The sequence below is a fragment of the Oryx dammah genome, unplaced genomic scaffold (assembly GCF_014754425.2).
Source record: "Oryx dammah isolate SB20612 unplaced genomic scaffold, SCBI_Odam_1.1 HiC_scaffold_4, whole genome shotgun sequence".
NCBI lineage: Eukaryota > Metazoa > Chordata > Mammalia > Artiodactyla > Bovidae > Oryx > Oryx dammah.
The window spans coordinates 68,931,328-68,955,409 of record NW_024070188.1 but is presented as its reverse complement, the minus strand read 5'-3'; the positions used below and the strand labels follow the sequence as shown (position 1 = coordinate 68,955,409).

At 39.1% G+C, this 24,082-nt stretch overlaps 1 protein-coding gene across 12 annotated transcripts in view; it reads right to left on the bottom strand.

The window, feature by feature from the left end:
* UTRN (utrophin) overlaps positions 1 to 24,082 on the bottom strand; it is a 547,129-nt gene that overhangs the window by 263,173 nt on the left and 259,874 nt on the right. For all 12 annotated transcript variants that reach the window (XM_040238622.1, XM_040238626.1, XM_040238624.1 and 9 more), the window contains 4 exons: positions 20,700 to 20,914; positions 17,297 to 17,414; positions 14,981 to 15,186; positions 9,572 to 9,726 (listed from right to left, as the gene is read on the bottom strand). In XM_040238622.1, the coding sequence (XP_040094556.1) occupies positions 9,572 to 9,726; positions 14,981 to 15,186; positions 17,297 to 17,414; positions 20,700 to 20,914 (694 nt within the window). The remainder of the gene's footprint in view (positions 1 to 9,571; positions 9,727 to 14,980; positions 15,187 to 17,296; positions 17,415 to 20,699; positions 20,915 to 24,082) is intronic.

The following is a 24,082-nucleotide window of genomic DNA, read 5'->3' as shown; positions in this document are numbered from 1 at the left end:
GAAAAACCACAGCCTTGAGTAGATGGACCGTTTTGGCAAAGTAATGTCTCTGCTTTTTAATATGCTATCTAGGTTGGTCATAACTTTCCTTCCAAGGAGTAAGCGTCTTTTAATTTCATGGCTGCAGTCACCATTGCAGTGATTTTGGAGCCCAAAAAAATAAAGTCTGACACTGTTTCCACTGTTTCCCCATCTATTTCTCGTGAAGTGATGGGACCAGATGCCATGATCTTCGTTTTCTGAATGTTGAGCTTTAAGCCAACTTTTTCACTCTCCTCTTTCACTTTCATCAAGAGGCTTTTTAGCTCCTCTTCATTTTCTGCCATAAGGGTAATATCATCTGCATATCTGAGGTTATTGATATTTCACCCGGCAATCTTGATTCCAGCTTGTGTTTCTTCCAGCCCAGCATTTCTCATGATGTACTCTGCATAGAAGTTAAATAAGCAGGGTGACAATATACAGCCTTGACGTACTCCTTTTCCTATTTGGAACCAGTCTGTTGTTCCATGTCCCGTTCTAACTGTTGCTTCCTGACCTGCATATTGGTTTCTCAAGAGGCAGGTCAGGTGGTCTGGTATTCCCATCTCTTTCAGAATTTTCCACAGTTTCTTGTGATCCACACAGTCAAAGGCTTTGGCATAGTCAACAAAGCAGAAATAGATGTTTTTCTGGAATTCTCTTCCTTTTTCGATGATCTAGCAGATGTTGGCAATTTGATCTCTGGTTCCTCTGCCTTTTCTAAAACCAGCTTGAACATCTGCAAGTTCATGGTTCATGTATTGCGGAAGCCTAGCTTGGAGAATTTTGAGCATTACTTTACTAGCATGTGAGATGAGTACAATTGTGCAGTAGTTTGAGCATTCTTTGTCATTGCCTTTCTTGGGGATTGGAATGAACACTGACCTTTACCAGGCCTGAGGCCACTGCTGAGTTTTCCAAATTTGTTCGCATATTGAGTGCAGCACTTTCACAGCATCATCTTTCAGGATTTGAAAGAGCTCAACCGGAATTCCATCACCTCCTCTAGCTTTGTTCGTAGTGATGCCTTCTAAGGCCCACTTGACTTCACATTCCAGGATGTCTGGCTCTAGGTGAGTGATCACACCATTCATGATTATCTGGGTCGTGACGATCTTTTTTGTACAGTTCTTCTGTGTATTCTTGCCACCTCTTCTTAATATCTTCTGCTTATGTTAGGTCCATACCATTTCTGTCCTTTATTTTGCTCATCTTTGCATGAAATGTTCCCTTGGTATCTCTAATTTTCTTGAAGAGATCTCTAGTCCTTCCCGTTCTGTTGTTTTCCTCTATTTCTTTGCATTGATCGCTGAGGAAGGCTTTCTTATCTCTCCTTGCTATTCTTTGGAACTCTGCATTCAGATGCTTATAGCTTTCCTTTTCTCCTTTGGTTTTCGCTTCTCTTCTTTTCACAGCTATTTGTAAGGCCTCCTCAGGCAGCCATTTTGCTTTTTTGCATTTCTTTTCCATGGGGATGGTCTTGATCCCTGCCTCCTGTACAATGTCACGAACCTCAGTCCATAGTTCATCAGGCACTCTGTCTATCAGATCTAGTCCCTTAAATCTATTTCTCACTTCCACTGTATAATCATAAGGAATTTTATTTAGGTCATACCTGAATGGTATAGTGTTTTTCCCTACTTTCTTCAATTTAAGTCTGAATTTGGCAATAAGGAGTTCATGATCTGAGCCACAGTCAGCTCCCAGTCTTGTTATTGCTGACTGTATAGAGCTTCTCCATCTTTGGCTGCTAATAATTTAATTTCACTAAGTCACGACAAATATTTGATCTTCATTAGCCAACCAATACTGAAACACATCCCAACACTACTCCACACATTCCCCAATCTACCCTCAAAACCCTTCTTCCATTAAACCTGGAAAGCTATCCTACCACTGGCAGACTCCTCAGATCAATCCCTTCATCTTGTCAAGTGAAATTGGTATCCGTAAGGCCATGAATTTATCTGTGAACTTTTAAAAAGCTTCTTCTCTTTCCTCTTGGAACTTATACACCTGGGGTGAGGGTCTGCCTCCTTTGCATAGTTACTTTCCAAGCCATTGTTCTCCCATCTTCCAGACAAAATCTCACTCCTTCAAAGCAGAAGACATTCTCCACTGTGTTCATATGCTAACCTCCAGGTCCATGGAAATGGCACATAGACACTGCTCGCTGCCTCAACAATGAAGTAGAGTCTGAAATCGAACTCAAGATCTGCTTAACAAGCCATAGGCTCCAGTGAGGGACTTCACCCCGCAGGGAAAGGGACATGATAGACACCATTATGGACTAGAAGTGTCCCAGTCTCCACTCCCTTACAAATACCTTCCTCTCCCCCACTCCCTCTCTGTCTGTGTTTCATCTGCATTCATTTGACTTACCTCCAAGTAGATGCACATTGCTAAAGAGCACTACAACAGGACCATCTTCCCTTTACATGTATTAGAGATCACAAATAGGGACCCAGCACTGCCCAGCACTGAAGTTCCCCTAGGAAGCTATCTGTCCCATCCACCTAGACTCTGATTTTACAAACGATCCTTTCTTCAAACTTCTGGCAGTCCCACCTCCAACCTCACTAAGAGGATGCCTCATGGATCATAAAGAAAGCAGACGTCATTGCAGTGAGAATCTTTCTACTTCCCACCTCTAAAGCTCCAGGCCACGGGCATCTGCATTCATCTTCTCACTGCCTTTCTGTCATAATGGAAAAAGCATCCCAGCTCTTACCAAACTCATTTCTACAGATTCCGCCTTCTTATCAACAGAAGGACCTCTTTCCTCTTCCTTTCTCTCCTCAGTCTTGAATCATAACTCTGCTAGATCAACCCCATGAGCACACTGACATGCTTTATTTTTCTCCATTTTAAAGAAAAGTTATTCACTTCTCTCTACCCTTCATTGCCTTCCAGGCACTACCTAATCTCTCTGTCCCTCTTAACAAACTTCGCTATAGATGGTCCCACAAATTGTTTCTACTTCCTCAACTTCACCTAATTCTCTAGCTTCTACTCCATCACTCCTTAAAATTGTTCTTTTCAAACTAACAAGAATCTGCAAGATGTGGAATTCCAGGAATAGTGTTACATCATCTTTTTGGATTTCTCAGTTTAATGAAACACAATGGATCATTCCTTGCTAGAAACATTTTCTTCTCTCCTTTCTTTCTTTAAATATTCTCTTTGCTACACTGCTGGGCTCCCCTGGTGGCTCAGACAGTAAAGAATCCACCTGCAATGAGGGAAACCTGGGTTCGATCCCTGGAATGGGAAGATCCCCTGGAGGAAGCCACTCCAGTATCCTTGCCTGGAGAATCCCCATGCATAGAGGAGCCTGGCAGGCTATAGTGCATGGGGTCGCAAAGAGTCAGACATGACTGAGCAACTGAACTGAACTGAACTGAACTGAGGGCTTTGAGAGACAAATAGGTCATGAGAGTAGAGCCACCATGAATGAGATTAATGGTCTTAGAAGCCTGAGAGAGCACTCTTCTCCCTTCTGCCACATGAGGGGACAGGAAGTCTGTCCAGAGGAGGTTCCCCACCCAACCATGCCGGCACCCTGATCTCAGACTTCCGTTTCTATAGTTTATAAGCCACCCAATCAGTGGTGTTTGTTATAGCAGACTGAACAGACAAGGACTCCAACCAAGAAAGTTGCATTTTCTAAAAGCTCCCTCTGTTAATAAACATTTAGAAAATCTATACTGTACTCAGTAAATCAGATCACCAACTAATTGAAGCAGAGACTATTCAAAATGACTATAGACAAACAACTGATGATGACTCAGCCTTCCGCTCATTTAACCACAGACAGTACTGTCAAACAGACTGAAGGTCAATGGATTTACAAGGAAGACACAGTATGACAGAGCAGATGATAATAATTTGGGGTAATCTTTTGTTGAGCATGTACCATGTACAAGGAACTTTTATACATAATTTTTGATCTTCACAATAGTCTCACTCATTAGATATTATGTCCTGTACAAGCGGGGGCTTCCTTGGTGGCTCAGTGCTAAAGAATCTACCTGCCAATGCAGGAGATGCAGTTTTCATATATGAGTTGAGAAGAGTCCCTAGAGGAGGAACCCACTCCAGTATTCGTGCCTGGAAAATCCCATGGACAGAGGAGGCTGGTGGGCTACAGTCCACGGGGACACAAAAAGTCAGATATAATAACTTAGTGACTAAAACAACAAACAACAAGAAGAAGCAAGGAACTGAAACTCAGTGAATTGAAATAACTTGGTCAAAGTTCACACAAATAAGTGAATAAAGTACAGATGTCAATCAAGGACTATTAGATACCAAAGCCAGTGTGCTTTTTATCCTGCCTATACAAACCAAGAAATGCATTAACATAGGCAGCAAAAGCTGGCTTCCAGGGAATGAGGACAAAGAAGAAAATATCCAGTAATTAATGATCTATAGGATCATTTATTCTTTATAACATAAAGTTATATTGTCTCATTTCCCTCACAATATTTCAGGATAAATAACTGTGTGCACATGTATATGTGCAAGTGTGTGCGTATGTGTATATACTTACACAAATACATGAATATATGCACTCCAGGGTTAAAATAACATTTCAGATCCAGCTGAGGCATCTACACTCTGAAAGTTACTATTAGTAAATTTCAACTATCATTATCTCAATGTGCGTTACAGAATTTGTTAATGGGCATTAAGAAATGTAAGAAAAAAAAATTCACTGGTGAAAAGAATGGTAATCAAGATATGTCCTAGGCTTCCCAGGTGGCCCTAAGTGGTAAAGAATCCATCTGCCGATGCAGGAGACACAGGTCAGATCCCTGAGTAGGAAAGATCCCCTAGAGTAGAAATGGCAACCCACTCCAGTATTCTTGCCTGGGAAATTCCATGGGCAGAGGAGCCTGGCAGGCTACAGTCCATGGGGTTGCAAAGAGTTGGACACAACAAAGCACAAGGTATTTCAATTAGTTTCAAATGTTAGACACAGACCTGTTGGTTATAGAATCCAAAATATCAAGAGCCAGTTATGTTTAAGAATTAAGAATTTTTTTGTACATTAGGAAACCATTATGAATGTACCTAAATGGCATATTAACCCCAACTACAGTCTGAAGTAGCAAACACATTAATATTTCTGCAGCCAGGAACAAAGTTATTTGCACTAAGCAGGGTAAATAAAGACTATAATAAATAGCCTCATGTCAATTCAAAGCATTCGGTTATCAGAGCCTATTGGATTTTGGTATGACAGATAAGGGACTGTGGACCTGTAACTGTGAATGGCCAAATTACTTAGTCAAACTGCAATTCAGACAAAACATTTCCTTTGAAAGCTGATATTAAACTTCACACATTATGCCACAATAACAGTGTTCCGTGGCAATCTAATAACCCTTCACCCTCCAGAATCTGGCTGACAATGATGTACATTCAGAATATGGCTGGACAATAAGGGAAAAACCACAGTATACGGCTGTTCCACGGCCACTACAACAGGCACAACGGCCACGTTCCGGAAGAGAGTTACATTTATTCATAGCAGATGCTCCCATATCTTTAATCAGATCAGGTTTCTAAACTCAGCACAGATAAGAACCAGTAACTGGAATGCCAAAGATCCAAGAGATGGGTACACAGAGCCATCATCAGCAACAGCTACAGTTCTGATAACAAAGAAGAAAAATAAAACTACTTTAAAGGAATATAAGAGCCCGACAGCATAGGCAAAAAGATTTGGATTCCAGTCTCAGCTCTGTCCATGTGAGCTGTGTGATCTTAGGTCTTGCCTAACTTCTCTCTGCTTCAATTTATTCATTGACAACATTGATGAAAATTCTGCCTATCTCTTATGGTTGTTGTGAGGATAAAATAATACAAGGGAAGAGCTTAGCACAGAGCCTGACCATGAGGAGATGCCCAGTAAAATTTATACACTAAAAACAAGGCACAAAGCATAGCAACCTCAATAAATTTGCTACCAATTCTTCAGAACATGGAGAGCACTGTCACAATTCAGTTTAGAAAAATGTCATTTTGGCTCTGCTCTGTGCCTTTAAACATGTCATTTACCTTCTCCGAGCCTAAGAGCATTACAGAAAACCAAGTATTCTCAATGGAAGAGATAAATGGTTTTTTGGCGGAGTGAAGTGGTAGAGGCAGTGAGAAAAACTGACTCTTTAGGAAGAAATCGTATAACTATAAAGTACCAAGACAGATCACAGTATTACAATATCTTGGCAACAGGAAACTGAAAATGTTCTTAAAGGGGGATGATAATGTCAAAAAGGTTAAGAAACACCAGTTTAAGTGAACTATAGGGTCATGTACAGCTCTTAAAGTTCCTTAATTCTATCTTCATAACAATAATGCCAAGAATTCAAAAAATGTTTATATAGGTTCACGTACTATACTTAAGAAGGCAAGGAAAAATTTCTATATTCTAGAAATATCTCCAATTAAACAGTTAAAAATTGTAAATATCATTCTGTTTAAAAGAGAAAATCCTAGCAATAGAGCTATTATTCATGTTGGGATTCTGTGAGCCACAATTTTGTTGTATTTTCTCTGCTTTAGAGATAATATATTTAAATCATATCTAAATATTAACATGTTTATTTATCTCCCCCTGAAATGCAGAAAGAAAATAAGGAGAATGACTTGTTAACTACTATGAAACTGGAACACTGTGGTTGTTTCAGCTTTGATAAATGAAAGATCACCTTGGAATATAATTCATTTTTAATTGCCTCTTCCATCTAATCTAACTACTGCTGTAGGCTGTCTTAAAATATTTACAAAGTAAAAGCCAAAAAAAAAGAACTGGAGTTGCTAAATAAAGCAGGCCACACATTCCAAAGTGATCAATTTTTCCGGTATTGTTTACAATATAAACAAAGTCATAATTCTTACAGATGGAATATTTGGAAACACAGGCAAAGTATGCTTAAGGATGATCTCTCTCAGTGTTACGTTTGGGGTTTCTAACTGAGATACAATTGACATATTTGACTGTATTAGCTTACCATGATCTGATACATGTATATATTGCAAAATGATTTGCACAGCAGGTTTAGTTAACATCCATGACCACACATGGTTACAGACTTTTTTTGTGATGGGAACTTTTAAGATTTAGTAACTTTCAAATATACAGTACTGTTAACCATAATTACCATGCTTTACATTACATCCCCAGAATGTAAGTTTGTACTTCAAAGATGCTTTTAATTCCCCTTCTTTCCCGCCTTAGTTTTACAATGCTTCAGTCAGTTCAATTCAGTCACTCAGTCATGTCCGACTCTTTGCGACCCCATGAATCGCAGCACACCAGGCCTCCCTGTCTATCACCAACTCTCGGAGTTCACTCAGACTCAGGTCCATCGAGTCAGTGACGCCATCTCATCCTCTGTCGTTCCCTTCTCCTCCTGCTTCCAATCCCTTCCAATGAGTCAACTCTTCACATGAGATGGCCAAAGTACTGGAGTTTCAGCTTCAGCATCATTCCCTCCAAAGAACACCCAGGGCTGATCTCCTTCAGAATGGACTGGATGGATCTCCTTGCAGTCCAAGGGACTCTCAAGAGTCTTCTCCAACACCACAGTTCAAAAGCATCAATTTTTAAGTGCTCAGTTTTCTTCACAGACCAACTCTCACATCCATACATGACCACTGGAAAAACCATAGCCTTGACTAGACGGACCTTTGTTGGCAAAGTAATGTCTCTGCTTTTGAATATACTATCTAGGTTGGTCATAACTTTTCTTCCAAGGAGTAAGCGTCTTTTAATTTCATGGCTGCAATCACCATCTGCAGGGACTTGGGAGCCCCCAAAAATAAAGTCTGACACTGTTTTCACTGTTTCCCCATCTATTTCCCATGAAGTGATGGGACCAGATGCCATGATTTTCATTTCCTGAATGTTGAGCTTTAAGCCAACTTTTTCACTCTCCTCTTTCACTTTCATCAAGAGGCTTTTTAGTTCCTCTTCACTTTCTGCCATAAGGGTGGTGTCATCTGCATATCTGAGGTGATTGATATTTCTCCCGGCAATCTTGACTCCAGCTTGTGCTTCTTCCAGCCCAGTGTTTCTCATGATGTACTCTGCATACAAGTTAAATAAGCAGGGTGACAATATACAGCCTTGACATACTCCTTTTCCTATTTGGAACCAGTCTGTTGTTCTATGTCCGGTTCTAGCTGTTGCTTCCTGACCTGCATATAGGTTTCTCAAGAGGCAGGTCAGGTGGTCTGGTATTCCCATCTCTTTCAGAATTTTCCACAGTTTCTTGTGATCCACACAGTCAAAGGCTTTGGCATAGTCAATAAAGCAGAAAGAGATGTTTTTCTGGAACTCTCTTGCTTTTTCAATGATCCAGCAGATGTTGGCAATCTGATCTCTGGTTCCTCTGCCTTTTCTAAAACCAGCTTGAACATCTGGAAGTTCACGGTTTACGTAGTCACAACAAAAGAAAAGCAGTTGTTCTAAAATGCTAGAAAGATCAATATTACAACTATATTCTGCTTTAACCACTTCAGAGTTTTGTATTTCCTACACTTGTTTTTATTTTCTCCAGAATCCAAGGGAGACAGAGCAACATATTCACATTCATGAACTGCCTCATAATTTTCTTTGAGTTTCCCAAAATTTACAATATAGATTCTAACTAAAAATGACATTTTAAAAATGTACAAAATACATCCAGATCAAACTGTTACAAACATTTGGCTATAATTCATTACCTGTAATATGTATAATAAAGTGTTCCATTTTATTCACTGCAAAATGTATGTGGTTTTGATATCAAATTAGCTTTCAGGCATTTGCATCTCAATATAAAAGATGCGTGTGAAGCCATAATTTCATTTAGACACAGGTATTCCCAGTACTATGCAGGAAGTACACACTTTCTTTTACTGAAGATGAATATAAATATGCAGCCTTAAAGAGATGCTAACTACTGTTAACACTGCCTCAAATTCTAGATGTTCAAGTGACATAAAAATGTCTCTTATAAACATATGCTATTTTAGACTGTCCCAAACAAACTGACAAGACAGAGTAATGGAAAGAAAAGATAATAAATGAGTTGAAGCCCAATATACACTTAGTACATTTCAGGAGTCTAGTGTGGATCCATGTGTTCTCAGCCTCAAATGAGGATAACCTGGTCACATAGCACATGTTTCACTATTAGGAATAATGTTACCCTGAGGTGCCATAATACCAAAGTGTTCCTTACCATCAGAGTACCACCAAATGTATTCTAGGCAACGCTGAGAGGCATAAGAAAATCAGAACTCATAAAATGATCACTGTCAAGGTTTAGATTTAATCAAGGAAGAACTCCATTGCAGAAATTCAATTAGCTAACGTATCACACTATATTAAGTGTGATAACACTAACTCAGCATAGCATAATATTTTTAAAAATAATAATAATAAAATATGCATCTAGTAGGGACATCTTCTATATGCTTCCATGAGAAAGCCAAAGCAATCAAATTCTCAACTTGACAATATACATACATACACCTGTCAAAGCCTCAGCAATACCTTTGTTTTAGATTGATCCATGATGTTTTTAAGTACTCCGTGGTTTCTTTCACATTTCTTGTGTCATCACTGCCATATTCTTCCAGCAGTTTCTGCAGGACATTATCGAATGCCATTACAACACCATCTCCAGCAGCTAGTTCTTGAAGCAGCATCTAAGGTGTAATTTCAGATGTAATCATTAAGACTGGATCACTCAGTTACAAATATGACTGAAACACTTGGTCCTTTCAATAGGTTTTAATATGTTTCAGACACAGATATCAAAAGAAAAGAACACATTATAAGACAAACTCTTGCATGTAAGCTCAAACAAAAATAATTCTGGAAGTGAAAAGTGATCAAGTACATAGCAAGGACATAGCAGATGGTGTTAAAAGATTACTATCTTTTCCTCTTTGATATATTTTAATTCCTGAAACCATTTGCCTTGTTCATTACAAATGCTATGCATCTGATCGTAAGAGGAATATGCATCTCAGAAGAATGAATTTACCATAGAGTTAGTTCCTCTATATGCACTTGGAGATACAGAAAGGTTGACAATATGCAAATCTTCTTGCCCCTGGATCACTATGCCTGCTTACAAAGTTAACTCTTGGGTGGATCCAGTAGTGAAGCAAGGGTTACTGAGAGTGCCTGAATAAATTATATTGATGCTGTGTGTCCATAGGCATTAGCTTTATGATACATTTTTTTTTCCCCTGAGAGCCCCTGCATCAAGATGCTGCTGCTGCTGCTGCTGCTGCTGCTGCTAAGTCACTTCAGTCGTGTCTGACTCTGTGCGACCCCATAGACGGCAGTCCACCAGGCTCCCTGGTCCCTGGGATCCGCCAGGCAAGAATACTGGAGTGGGTCACCATTTCCTTCTCCAATGCATGAAAGTGAAAAGTAAAAGTGAAGTCCCTCAGTTATGTCCGACTCCTATTAACCCCATGGACTGCAGCCTACCAGGCTCCTCTGTCCATGGCACTTGCCAAGCAAGAGTACTGGAGTGGGTTGTCATTGCCTTCTCTGCCTGCATCAAGATACTCCCCATGAAACCTAAATGACAAATGAATGTTCCCATAATTTTTGTAGCAACTAGCAGAAAAATCCACCCTAGAGTACCAGAACAGAACCATGCTGCTAATTCACTTCAGTCACTCACTCATGTCTGACTCTTTGTAACCTCAGGAACTACAGCATGTGAGGCTTCCCTATCCATCACCAACTCCCAGAGCTTGCTCAAACTCATGTCCATAGAGTCAGTGATGCAATCCAACCATTTCATTCTCTGTCATCCCTTTCTCTTCCTGCCTTCAATCTTTCCCAGCATCAGGGTCTTTTCCAAGGAGTCAGTTTTTCACATCAGGTGGCCAAAGTATTGGAGTTTCAGCTTCAGCATCAGTCCTTCCAATGAACAGTCAGGACCATTTCCCTTACAATTGATTGGTATGAGTTCCTTGCAATTCAAGGGACTCTCAAGAATCTTCTCCAACAGCACAGTTCAAAAGCATCAGTTCTTAGGTACTCAGCTTTCTTTACGGTCCAACTCTCATATCCATACATGACTACTGGAAAAACCATAGCTTTGACTAGATGGACCTTTGTTGACAAAGTAATGTCTCTGCTTTTTAATATGCTGTCTAGGTTGGTCATAGCTTTTCTCCCAAAGAGGAAGCATCTTTTAATTTCATGGCTGCAATCACTGTCAGCAGTGATTTTGGAGCCCAAGAAAATAAAATCTCTCACTGTTTCCATTGTTTTCCATCTATTTGCAATGAAGTGATGGGACTGGATACCATGATCTTCATTTTTTGAATGCTGAGTTATAAGACAGCTTTTTCACTCTCCTCTTTCACTTTCATCAAGAGGCTCTTTAGCTCTTCTTAGCTTTATGCCATAAGGGTGATGTCATCTGCATATCTGAAGTTATTGATATCTCTCCCAGCAATCTTGATTCCAGCTTGTGCTCTGTCCAGCCCAGCATTTCTCATGATGTACTCTGTAAATGAGTTAAATAAGCAGGATGACAATACTCAGCCTCGATGTACTCCTTTCCTGATTTGGAACCAGTCTGTTGCTTCATCTCCAGTTCTAACTGTTGCTTTAGGAGGCAGGTAAAGGGTCTGATATTCCCATCTCTTTCAGAATTTTCCACGGTTCAATGGGATCCACACAGTCAAAGGCTTTGGCATAGTCAATAAAGCAGAAATAGATGTTTTTCTGGAACTCTCTTCCTTTTTCGATGATCAAATGAATGTTGGCAATTTGATCTCGGATTCCTCTGCCTTTTCTATATCCAACTTGAACATCTGGAAGTTGTTGAAGCCTGGCTTGGAGAATTTTGAGCATTACTTTGCTAGCGTGAGATGAGTGCAATTGTGCGGTTGTTTGAGCATTCTTTGGCACTGCCTTTCTTTGGGATTGGAATGAAAACTGACCTTTTCTAGTCCTGTGGCCACTGCTGAGTTTTCCAAATTTGTTCGCATATTGAGTGCAGCACTTTCACAGCATCATCTTTCAGGATTTGAAAGAGCTCAACTGGAATTCCATCACCTCCACTAGTTTTTGTTTGTAGTGATGCTTCCTAAGGACCATGTGACTTCACATTTCAAGATGTCTGGCTCTAGGTGAGTGATCACACCATCATGATTATTTGGGTTATGAAGATCTTTTTTGTATAGTTCTTCGGTGTATTCTTGCCACCTCTTCTTAATATCTTCTGCTTCTGTTATGTCCATACCATTTCTGTCCTTTATTTTGCTCATCTTTGCATGAAATGTTCCCTTGGTATCTCTAATTTTCTTGAAGAGATCTCTAGTCTTTCCTATTCTATTGTTTTCCTCTATTTCTTTGCATTGTTCACTGAGGAAGGCTTTATTATCTCTCCTTGCTATTCTTTGGAACTCTGCATTCAGATGGATATATCTTTCCTTTTCTCCTTTGCCTTTTGCTTCATTTCTTTTCTCAGCTATTTGTAAGATCTCCTCAGACAACCATTTTGCCTTTTTGCATTTCTTTTTCTTAGGGATGGTCTTGATCATTGCCTCCTGTACAATGTCACCAACCTCTGTCCATAGTTCTTCAGGCACTCTGTCAATCAGATCTAATCCCTTGAATCTGTCACTTTCACTGTTTAATCTTAAGGGATTTGATTTAGGTCAGAACTCAATGGTCTAGTGGTTTTCCCTACTTTCTTCAACTTAAGTCTGAATTTGGCAATAAGGAGTTCATGATCTGATCCATAGTCAGCTCCCAGTCTTGTTTTTCTGACGTACAGAGCTTCTCCATCTTTGGCTGCAAAGAATATCATCAATCTGATTTAGGTGTCAACCATCTGGTGATGTCCATGTGTACAGTAATCTCTTGTGTTGTTGGAAGAGGTGTTTGCTATGACCAGTGCATTCTCTTGCAAAACTCTGTGAGTCTTTGCCCTGCTTTGTTTTGTACTCCAAGGCCAAACTTGCCTGTTACTCCAGGTATCTCTTTGACTTCCTACTTTTGCATTCCAGTCCCCTGTGATGAAAAGGACATCCTTTTTGTATGTTAATTCTAGAAGTTCTTATAGGTCTTCATAAAGCTGTTCAAATTCACTACTTCAGCAATACTGGTTGGGGCACAGACTTGGATTACTGTGATATTGCATTGTTTGCCTTGGAAACGAACAGAGATCATTCTGTCATTTTCGAGATTGCACCCAAGCACTGCATTTCAGACTCTTGTTGACTATGATGGCTACTTCATTTCTTCTAAGGAATTCTTGCCCAAAGTAGTAGATATGAGTATCATCTAAATGAAGTTCACCCATTCCAGTCCACTTTAGTTCACTGATTCCTAAAATGTCAATGTTCACTGTTGCTATCTCCTTTTTCACGACTTCCAATTTACCTTGATTCATGGACCTAACATTTTAGGTTCCTATGCAATACTGTTCTTTACAGCACTTTACTTTACTTCCATCACCAGTCACATGAATAATTGGGCACTGTTTTCACTTTGGCTCCATCAGTTCATTCTTTCTGGAGTTGTTTCTCCACTCTTCTCCAATAGCACATTGGGCACCTACCAAACTGGGGAGTTCATCTTTCAGTGTCATATCTTTTTCCCTTTTCATGCTAATGCTGTTAATTAGAAAAGAATATTCTGAATATAATGATTGAAACATTGATATCGCTTTCAATTGTATTCCTCTGGTTAAGAGTTGAACGGCTTTGCTGATTATTATTTTTTGAGTCATTTGGTTAAAACAAATCAGCAGATAGCATAGCGAATGATAGTGATAGCATAGCAGATAGCATAGACAGAGAATGATCTGGAAAACCAGGATACTGGCCAGTTGATTTTTAAATAGCAATCATGATAAGTCTACAGGTCTGAAGAATAAAAACATGCTGTCCTGTTTCAGATTTTGCTCCCCATATATTCTATATTATATCCTTCACAAGCATACACCTTCATCTAGGCTATCTGAAGGGCAAATCAATGTTACACCAAAATATAACCTAACAACCATAACCTCCAATTCAAGAATATTCTTTATGATTGTAGAGAGATTTAAAGTAGCACTTTGAAGTACCATAAGTATTCAATATCATTAACTCTACAGTCAAACTAATCATAAAAAGGTACTTGCTCTGATGATATTGATAAAACAGTTTGGTTATAAAGGTATTAAACTAAACTTAATACTTGATTTGTTCACTACATGTCTGCTAAGTCTCTTCAGTCATGTCTGACTCTTTGTGACCCTCTGGACTGTAGCCTGCCAGGCTCTTCCGTCCTTGGGATTCCCCAGGCATGAGAGGAGTGGGCTGCCATGCCCTCCTCCAGGAGATCTTCCTGATCCAGGGATCAAACCCACATCTGTTAAGTCTCCTGCATTGGAAGGAGGGTTCTTTACCACTAGCATCACTAGGGAAGCCCTTGTTCACTACATTCAGTTCAATTCAGTTCAGTTCAGTCGCTCAGTCGTGTCTGACTCTTTGTCACCCCATGAATCGCAGCACACCAGGCCTCCCTGTCCATCACCAACTCCTGGAGTTCACTACATTAGCCCTCATGAAAATTTTGGGAGATTTCAAAAATAAAAATGACCTTCAACATAATTACAGAAGGGAGTAAAAGGAGGATTCCTGGGATTCTGAAGGCGTTTTCTTTCTAGATGCTGGTTCATGGGTGTGTTCCATCTGCAAAGAATCAGTGAGCTGTAATTCTGGGATACAAGTACATTTCTACTCGTTATTACTCTAGGAATTTTCCAAAAAAACCTTCCTGGTCAAATTCTTTATATAAATTTCAATGTACATTCTAAGCCCTTGGGAAAACTTTATGACAAGGGTCCTAAAAATTCTGGTTAACAATAGACTAAAAAAGCATATCCCACAAATTGGTAATGCCAGAAAGTAACTAATGAGCCTTACTTACTTGATTATCAGAAATCTGTTTGACAAGGGGATCCCTTCGAGCCTGCTGAAGAATGTAGAGGCGAGCCTCATACTTTCTCATGAGCTCCTCCGTCTCCTCCCTGTGGTCATCCCACTGGAGACTGTCAACAATCATGTCCTCCAGCTGCTGCCGTCTTAACTCCACACCGTGCTGGGTGTTATCCCACTGGTTCTTGACCTTTTCCACTGGAGGAGGCATTACATTTAAAAAAAAAAAAGATCCCAGAAAGCAGCCATTAGGAAAAGGAAAATATACATGACACCAAATTCATCATAAATAAGGTCACATATGGAAAAGAGAAAGGTAGCCAAATGGTACATACATTTTAAAGGAATTTTATTATGTCTGCCACACTATATGACTGATACATTTTTGAAATCATCCTTGATGAAAAAAATGTTGAATTAAACTCTATTCTGATTGCATTAAAGTATCTCACAATAAAGATATTTATTATTTTAAACTGATAAACAAAAAATTATTTAAAAAATTAATTCTTACCTAGTTTATATTTACAGAACCTGGTCTGAAGAAGGGAGGTGACAGTACTTTTGACAGTACTTTATGATATAATCTTATGACCACAGATACAGTCACTTGTCATCCTCTAAGGAAATGCTCTAATGTAGCATTGATTTTAAGAGAAAACAAACTATTTAAGAGTTCTTTTCACATTTGTTTTTCTGTAGCATGAAACCTCTCTAAAAGGAAGTGTTTTTATATATTTAAGAGAAGCACTAAAAGTAAATGAGATTCAAGTTCTATGTATCAACAGTTTCTATTATAAAAAATCTATATTGACTCTTTTCCTCTCCCTTTTTTTTACTCTTTTTATTTTCCTTTCTTTGATTTTCTTTTTCGGTCCCTTTCTCTTCTCCTTTTCTCTCTCCTACTTTCATTTCTCTTCTATTTTTAAGAGGGAGTTACAAAAAAGAAGAGACTTCCCAGGTGGCACTAGTGGTAAAGAACCCTCCTACTGGGTTCAATCCATGGGTCAGGAAGATCCCCTGGAGGAGCAAATGGCAACCCTTCCTGCCTGGAGAACCCCTTGGACAGAAAAGCCTGGCGGGCTACAAGTCCATGGGGTTGTAAGAATCAGACATAACTGAACACACACACACAATCTATCAATTAATTTAAAAAGAAATAAAATGGCTCACTTGGCAAAAACAAACCAACAGTGTGAGACACTAAAAGTTCTCTGCTAACTCATCTCTTATACTTTGCTGGTGCCACATTCATGTTGAAATCAAAACATGTTTAATAGGGGGAACAGTTGACTTTCCTTGAGAAATATTAGCCAAGGTAATAAAATACTTTCCAGTTCATATTCTGCCACAAATATTTGTTAAGTTCCTAATTGGTACTGGGCAGTGTGGGAAATCTTGGGGCCAAAGAGGTGAATATTCACAACTTATAGAAGGGAGAGAGAATGAATAGTGAAATCTACAATGAAATTATAGGGGGGAAAGGCCATAGCAGGGACTAAAGATAGAAAATACAGTTCACCAGGGACTAAAAGAGGGTGGGAAAGACTTCGCAGAGTGGGTGACACTTTATCTGCTGAGTAGAATTTCACCTGGGGAGAGAAGGCCAAGAAGAAGAAAACATAATGTGAATAAAGGTAAGAAGACTAGGAAATGTCAGGACGTTATAAAGAACAGATATTGTTCAGAACAGCTACAGACAGTGCTGAGGGCTACAGAGAGGAAGGGAACGATGCAAATGGACAGTGACTGTCTCTACATGACATTCTTAAGAATCCTGACTGTTTTGTATGTCATACAGATTTAACAGATGCCTGTAGGCCAAAAAGCCAATTTGAAACAGGGAACGTTGTTGCTGCTGAGTTGTATTTAATTTTTGTTTCATGTTGTATTTAACTAAAGTATTCTCAAATTAGAGCCAGATACACAGGTATACAGTAGCTACTTAACACATATTTTTGGAATGAATTGAATGGATTTGCATTCCTATGGGTTTCTCTAACTTTTGTCTTTTTGGTTTCTTTAAAAGAAATTCTAACCTAAATGAAAAAAAAAAAAAAACCTTCAATGTATTACTAATCACTTAAAAAGTAATGCTGTTCATAGTTTAAGGAATTCATAAGGGAATTATGACAATCTTCACAAAAAATAAAAAAAAACAAGGGAAAGCTATTTCATTAATAGAGATTATCAAATATTAAATTATCAAATAATGTTAATTTCTGGCTGAATAATCTTCAAAAATGCGCATGTTACCATTTTCAAGGAAAGTGAGTGATGATGTTTAATTTTATTTTTTAAATCTTACATTTTTCAGTGATTGCTGTTCTCACATCTGAACTGGAAGCTTTATTTTTCAGATTCTGTGCCAATGTAAAGACATAATCAAGCTGAGGATGGCGCTGTTCTAAGTCAGCCTTTGTGATCTGTCAAGACAAAATGATCGTTAAGATAGGTTAATGAGCCGTACGATAAAAACACTAACAAAGCATAACTGGTGTGCTGCCATCCAAGCTGTTGTTTTCCTCAGGAAAGGAGCAGTGAGGCATCAGTGCTATAGAGGAGAAAGTACAGGCTCTGGAGTCAGAGGCCCCAGGTTCGAATCTTGGCTCTCCCACTTATCTGGATCACCAGGCAAGGTATTTTACCTCTCTTGTTTCCACAAAAAGAAATAATAAAAACACTTGCAGTTCAGCTATATCAAGTCTGAGGAGATTAAATGAAGAAAATCCCTTTGAAATCTAAAAAGTATGTTCAAAACATCAGCAAGAGGACTTCCCTGGTGGTCTCTGGTTAAGAATCCACCTCCCAGTGCAAGGGATTCAGGTTCAGTCACTGCTCTAGGAACTAAGATCCCACATGCCTTGGAGCAACTAAGCCCGCAGGCGGCAACTACTGAGTCTGTGTGTCACAACTAGAGAAACCCACGCCCTGCGACAAAGACTTAGTGCAACCAAAAACCAAAAACATTAGCAGTGATTTCTGCAACCGATGCTCTGCACATCTGTCCTACAACAGAAATGAACATAAACTAATGGCACCTATAGGGTGGAGATGAGGGGTTAGAAAAATTCGAACTAGAAGAACTGCAAATTAAATAACCCTAAACACAAAGAGTGGGACACAACTGAGTGATTAAGCACAGCACAGCACAGACATAAAAGACTGCTGCTTGAGAAAGTTTGAGTTTCTTAGGAGGGAAACATTAGCAATATTAGGAAAATGGTGTGTTTTAAGCATAGAACTCACACATAGCCATAAAGATTAAAATATACAACTTCCAAAGAGAATCCACAGCTCTTCCTCTGTGAATTCCCTAACTTTTCAGATTTCAATTATTCCTATAGTGTCAAGTATTATTTCTAAATGGCTCATACACAAGCTCTAATCCTGAATCACACAGAGACAGTTCAATGAATGCTGATCATTTCCTTGCAAGTGGCATAAGGACCTGTTAACACAACGTATCTGAAACTAAATCAATCAAACCCTTATCCACATTCCATCTCTTCTGTTCCTGATTTCCACTAATTGCAATGACATCATCTCAGCCACTCAGAAAGGGCTTTTCTCCTTGTTTTAAGCATCTCTTGCACTATTCCCAGTCTTCTTACTCAAGCAGAACATTCTTATGATCAGTCTCCAGCCACAGTTTTAAAAAGGGAAGAAAAGATGCTTACCGATTGCTTACAGACTAAAAGTCCAAAGAGCTTTGCTTAGTCCACAAGCTCCTCCAGAAGGTGGACTTGATTTGACTTCACTGACTTCCCACTACACCTCCTTATTGCACAACTATTGAACCATCCCTCATGCTCCCCACCTCAAATCTTTATTCTCCCTGGTCCCTATACCAGGAATGTCATTTATTTTGTCTCTGAGCATCAAAATTTCCACATAGCCTGCATTCCTTCACTGTGGATGTAACCCCTTCTTTATCCTGGCTCCTCTACCACACGGCCTGTACCTGCCCAGTGGCTTTTATTAGACTGTGCCTGGTCACATATATCTTTAATATGGGGATAAAACTGGTACCTACTTCACAAGATTGTTAAAGTGAATGAGATAATACATGCTAAATACTTAGAAAGACATCTAGCACACACTAAGCACTTAATAAGAGTTAGTAATAGCTGCTATTATATTATTATTTTTCATAGTTCATTCTTAGTTTCTATCTGATATATTCTTTTCAGCATCCCTAGACAACATATAGCCCAGGACCAAAAATACACTGAATATGGAGAAAGAACTTTAAAACTGATATCAAATGGCATATGTATAGAAATAAAATTATAGTCAGGAGAGCCTCACTGATGATGTCAACAATTAAATAAGCTCATTATGAAATATAGGTTGAAAAGGCACTTCAACAAATGCCTATTTGACCCTAGGGACTAAATTAACACCAGTTTACATTTATACTGATACCGCCAGATTTAGGATATCAGTTTTAGCTCGTAAAAACAGAGTCTTCAGCTCACATTCTTAACCAAAACAACACAAATGCAAGAAAAGCTTTATTCATCAGACCTAGCCAGAATGGCTGAAAGATCGAGAACTTTTAAGAGGAACGTGGACTCTGCTCGGAGGGGCTGGGGGCGGAAGGGTGGTCCATGTCATGAGCGTCTTGGAGGCAACCCGGTAGGGCCAGGCTGCTTCAGACCTACTGCCTCTCCAGTCAGTGCATTGGCATCTGAGCTTCTGCAGTGCCACCGGGACCCAGGAGTGGACGGAGGCGATAACTTCACTGAGGAAGGGCTCGTCGCCATTCGCTCCCACACAGTCCCCTAATTAATCATTTTGCATCTGCTTTTCAGACACAAGCACAGTTGCTTTCCTTGTGAAAGTGAAATGACATCGCTCAGTCACGTCCGACTCTTTGCAACCGCATGGACTGTAGCTTACCAGGCTCCTCCGTCTATGGAATTTTCCAGGCAAGAATACTGGAGTGAGTTGCCATTTCCTTCTCTAGGGGATCTTCCCGACCCAGGGATCAAACCCGGATCTCCCTCATTGCAGGCAGATGCTTTACCATCTGAGCCACCAGGGAAGCCCCCAAAGCGGTTTATTAACAGAAGAGTACTGAAATTTGGAGGAGAAGGACGCTGTTGGGGCCATGTACTGTGAGAGGCTGGGTGACCTGCTTCAGCGGTCGGACTTTGTGATGCTGGCTGTGAGCCTGACGCCCCAGACCCAGGGCCTGATCAGGAGGCAGGAACTGAGGTTAATGAAGCCCACCGTGATCCTCATCAGCATCGGCAGAGGTCTACTAGTTGATCAAGACGCCCTGGTGGAAGCCCTTCAGACCCGGCTCATTAAGGCAGCAGTGTTGGATGTGATGTACCCAGAGTCCCTGCCCAGAGATCATCCTTTGTTGGAGTTGAAGAACATCACTCTGACACCTCACAGTGGAAGTGCAACTCATCAAGCAAGTCGGACAGATGATGGAAAATTTGGTTGAAAGCATCCTGGCATCTTTCAGTGGCCTTCCTGTTCCTAAGGAAGTGTTGCTTAAATGATTTATGTGAGTTAAGAATTCAGTGGGATGAAAACACGGCAGATTAAATGGGAAAGAAACACTTAAAAAAAAAAAAAGAATTTTTTGAAGCTCATTCTCGCACAGCTTAAGATAAACAGAAGCGATCCAAACAGATCTTGTCTACTCCTGTGCTGTGGTGTTTCCATGACAAACCTTTACACTAGGTACCTACTTTCATTCGCGAAATTGTCTTATTGATCTCTTCTACATCCCCGACAGTGACAATGTTGGACTTCAGCATCTGGTCGATCAATACCAGCCAGTCGGCTAGCTCTGTTATCGTCTTATCCAGATCAGCAGGAACTGAAATTTCTGAAGTACGAGGAGATGGGACAGGAATATCTGATGCAGATGATGCTAGCACCACCTTTTGGACACTGGGATGAGCTGAAATTAAAAATGAAGCAAAGTGTTAATAACACAGCAGGATATTCTGATATTGGTGATATAATGGAGATGTATGTATATGTGTATTTATGTAAATTTTAGTTTAAGTAAGTAAAATGATTGAAAGAGGTTTTTTTTTTTCCTTTAATGGAGGATAACTGCTTTACAATGTTGTGTTGGTTTCTGCCACACAACAAGAATCAGCGATAAGTACACATACATACCCTCCCTCGGTTTTTCTTTTTTAATACTGAAATGGCAATGTTACTTCCTGAAATATCTATAAGCCTTATGGTTGCAATAAAGCTAATTAAAGGCAGTCTCACCGTATTTTGGGCTTCCTAGGTGGCACTAATGGTAAAGAACCCACCTGCCAATGCAGGAGACAAAAAAAAAAAAAAGCAGGTTCAATCCCTGGGTTGAGAAGATCCCCTGGAGGAGGGCATGGCAACCCACTCCAGCATTCTTGCCTAGAGAATCCCATGGACAGAGGAGCCTGGTGGGCTACGGTCCACAGGGCCGCAGAGTCGGACACAACTGAAGTGAGCCAGCATGCACACAGCCTATTCGAGGGAAGCAATAACTCAAAAGCAACTAACAGTAACTAAGAGAAAATTGTAAAAAATACATCAACCATGAGAAAATTAGGAGTGTTATTTTATTTTGTCAAGAAGTTTTTGCTTTAATTATAAAGCCAATTTATTTGTAATTTTCCATCCTTTTTTTTCTTAACTTTATAACATGAGTATTAGTCATTTTAATAAACATCATTGTGAATACCTAGGTAACCATATTTATTCATAGTCACTAACTTTTAGTTACCCTTTTTCTTATGGCTAAATACTTAGACTCCTCTTAAACTTTTACTTTAAAAAAGATTTGCAGATACAGCCAACTAATAATTGACAAGGGAGCCAAGAATATGCAATGGAGAAAAGATAGTCTTTTCAATACACGATGCTAAGATGATTGGACATTCACATGTAAAAGAGTAAATGCCTTACACCACTTACAAAAGACTTAAATGTAAGACCTGCAATTATGAAACTCCTAGAAGAAAACATAGGAAATAAAGCTCCTTGACACAGATCATGGTATTGACTCTTTGAATATAATATCTGAAGAATACAAAGCATAAGCAACAAAATCAAAACTGAACAAGTGGGACTACCATCAAACTACAAAGCTTCTACAGAGCAGAAGAAACCATCAACACAACAAAGTGAAAAGACAACATACACAGAACAGGAAAGAGTACTTGCAAACACAAAAAAGTGAGAAAAATTCTATCATTTGAGACAAGATGGATGGACCTTGAAGGTATTACGCTGAGTAAGTAAGTCAGCTAAAGACAAATACTGTATGATCTCACTTATATGTGGTATCCAAACGAGGAAAAAAAAAAATTCATAGGAAAAGAGACAATCAGACCTGTGGTTACCAGAAGTGAAGGGGAAGAGGGAGGGGAAATAAGAAAAGGTGGTCAAAAGGTACAAACATCCAGTTACAAGATAAATACTAGGGATGTAATATACAACACGAAGGCTATAGTTAACCGTGCTGTATGAGATACAGAAAAGTTAAGAGAGTAAATACTATGAGGTCTCCCCATAAGAAGAAAAATTTTTTCTCTTTTCTTTTGTTAATTACGTTGATATGAGAAGATGGCCCATTTATGATAATCATTTCACAATACATGTAAATCGGACCATCATGCTATACACCTCAAACTTACACAGTGATATATGTCAGTTATTTCTCAATCAAACTGAGGGAAAAAAGTAGGTTTGAAGATGCAAAGTAATAGGGTATGAAACTCAAAGTTAGTGAGAATAAGCTAAAAAAAGACTGCAATTCTAATGTTTCTCTTAGTGCCAGATGCTGAGCACAGCCTCCCACAGGCAACAAAGAAGGGTGGAGGATGTAAGCACCTCACGAAAAGTGGCACTATGACCAGGAAACACCTGCTGGCAGAATTCCACTCGGTTCACTTAATGGATAGGTCCTGAATATTCCTGTTTTTAGTTGCCTTTCTTGATCTGCACAGGTTCTAACACAAGAATGTCATTTTGGGCTGCCCACCGGCCACATTTTCCACTTAGACTTATGACACACACTTAGAGACGGAGACTTCAGTCTTTCTTCTCTGTGACTGAAGCTTTTAGACTATTGACTCAGTCCATTCCTGCTCACTGGTTTTCAGTACAGATTCTATAAGCACAGGAAGCACAAGCCTTTGGTTTTGTTTTTACAAAACCTTGACATGCTGGGTCCACAGACTTGATGTGGCACATAAGCTAACTCTGCCAATGTGGGTCAAAGCTGATGAATACTTGGCACAAGGGCTGTCTGTCCTCTTTCTTTGCATCACAGACATTTCTAACAATTACATTTTTTCTCAATGACTTAAGATGTACCTTCTCAACACAACATTCCATAGAGCCACTACCAATCAAAAGAAATCAGTAAATACATTAAAATCTTTAGCTTCCATTCATGGCTCTAAGGGATCTGAAAATCAAGATATTTTCTGGTCATCCATCAAAGTCAATTCAGATAATCTAGATTAACCCTTTCTTTCCCTAAATAGTCAAGTTTTGACCTAAACTGTGTATGTGATTACTTTGCTTCTGTCCATATGTACGGGCTTATCAGCCATATGTAAATGTTTAGATATAATATTCCAAGTTCAGAGAAAAGCTTGATAAACCAGGATCCCTCCCATCAATAAATTTAATTAACAGCATTATAGACTGGTTACTAATACTATTAACTCTTTGTTTTTCGAAAGAACAAAAAGAGCTCAAAAATCATTACTCTGAAAGCTTTAAAACAAACTTTTTATACCTAGGTGTTTAATATTTGTCAGTTTTCAAGTAAGGTATTATCAACAGAACTTAACACATTCATGTTGATGTATGGGAAAACTAATACAATATTGTAAAGTAATTAACCTCTAATTAAAATAAATAAACATATTTTAAAAAAAAAGAACTTAACACAGGTACAATTATATCTATCAGGGATACTTTCAAATTTTTATCACAACACTGAAAGTCAGAGAACATTAAAAAAATATTAATAAAAAGCCTACACCATTAAAAAAAGAAAAAATAATAATACTCTTAATATTAAGGAATATTAAAGAAATTCAACAAAAGTGATTTT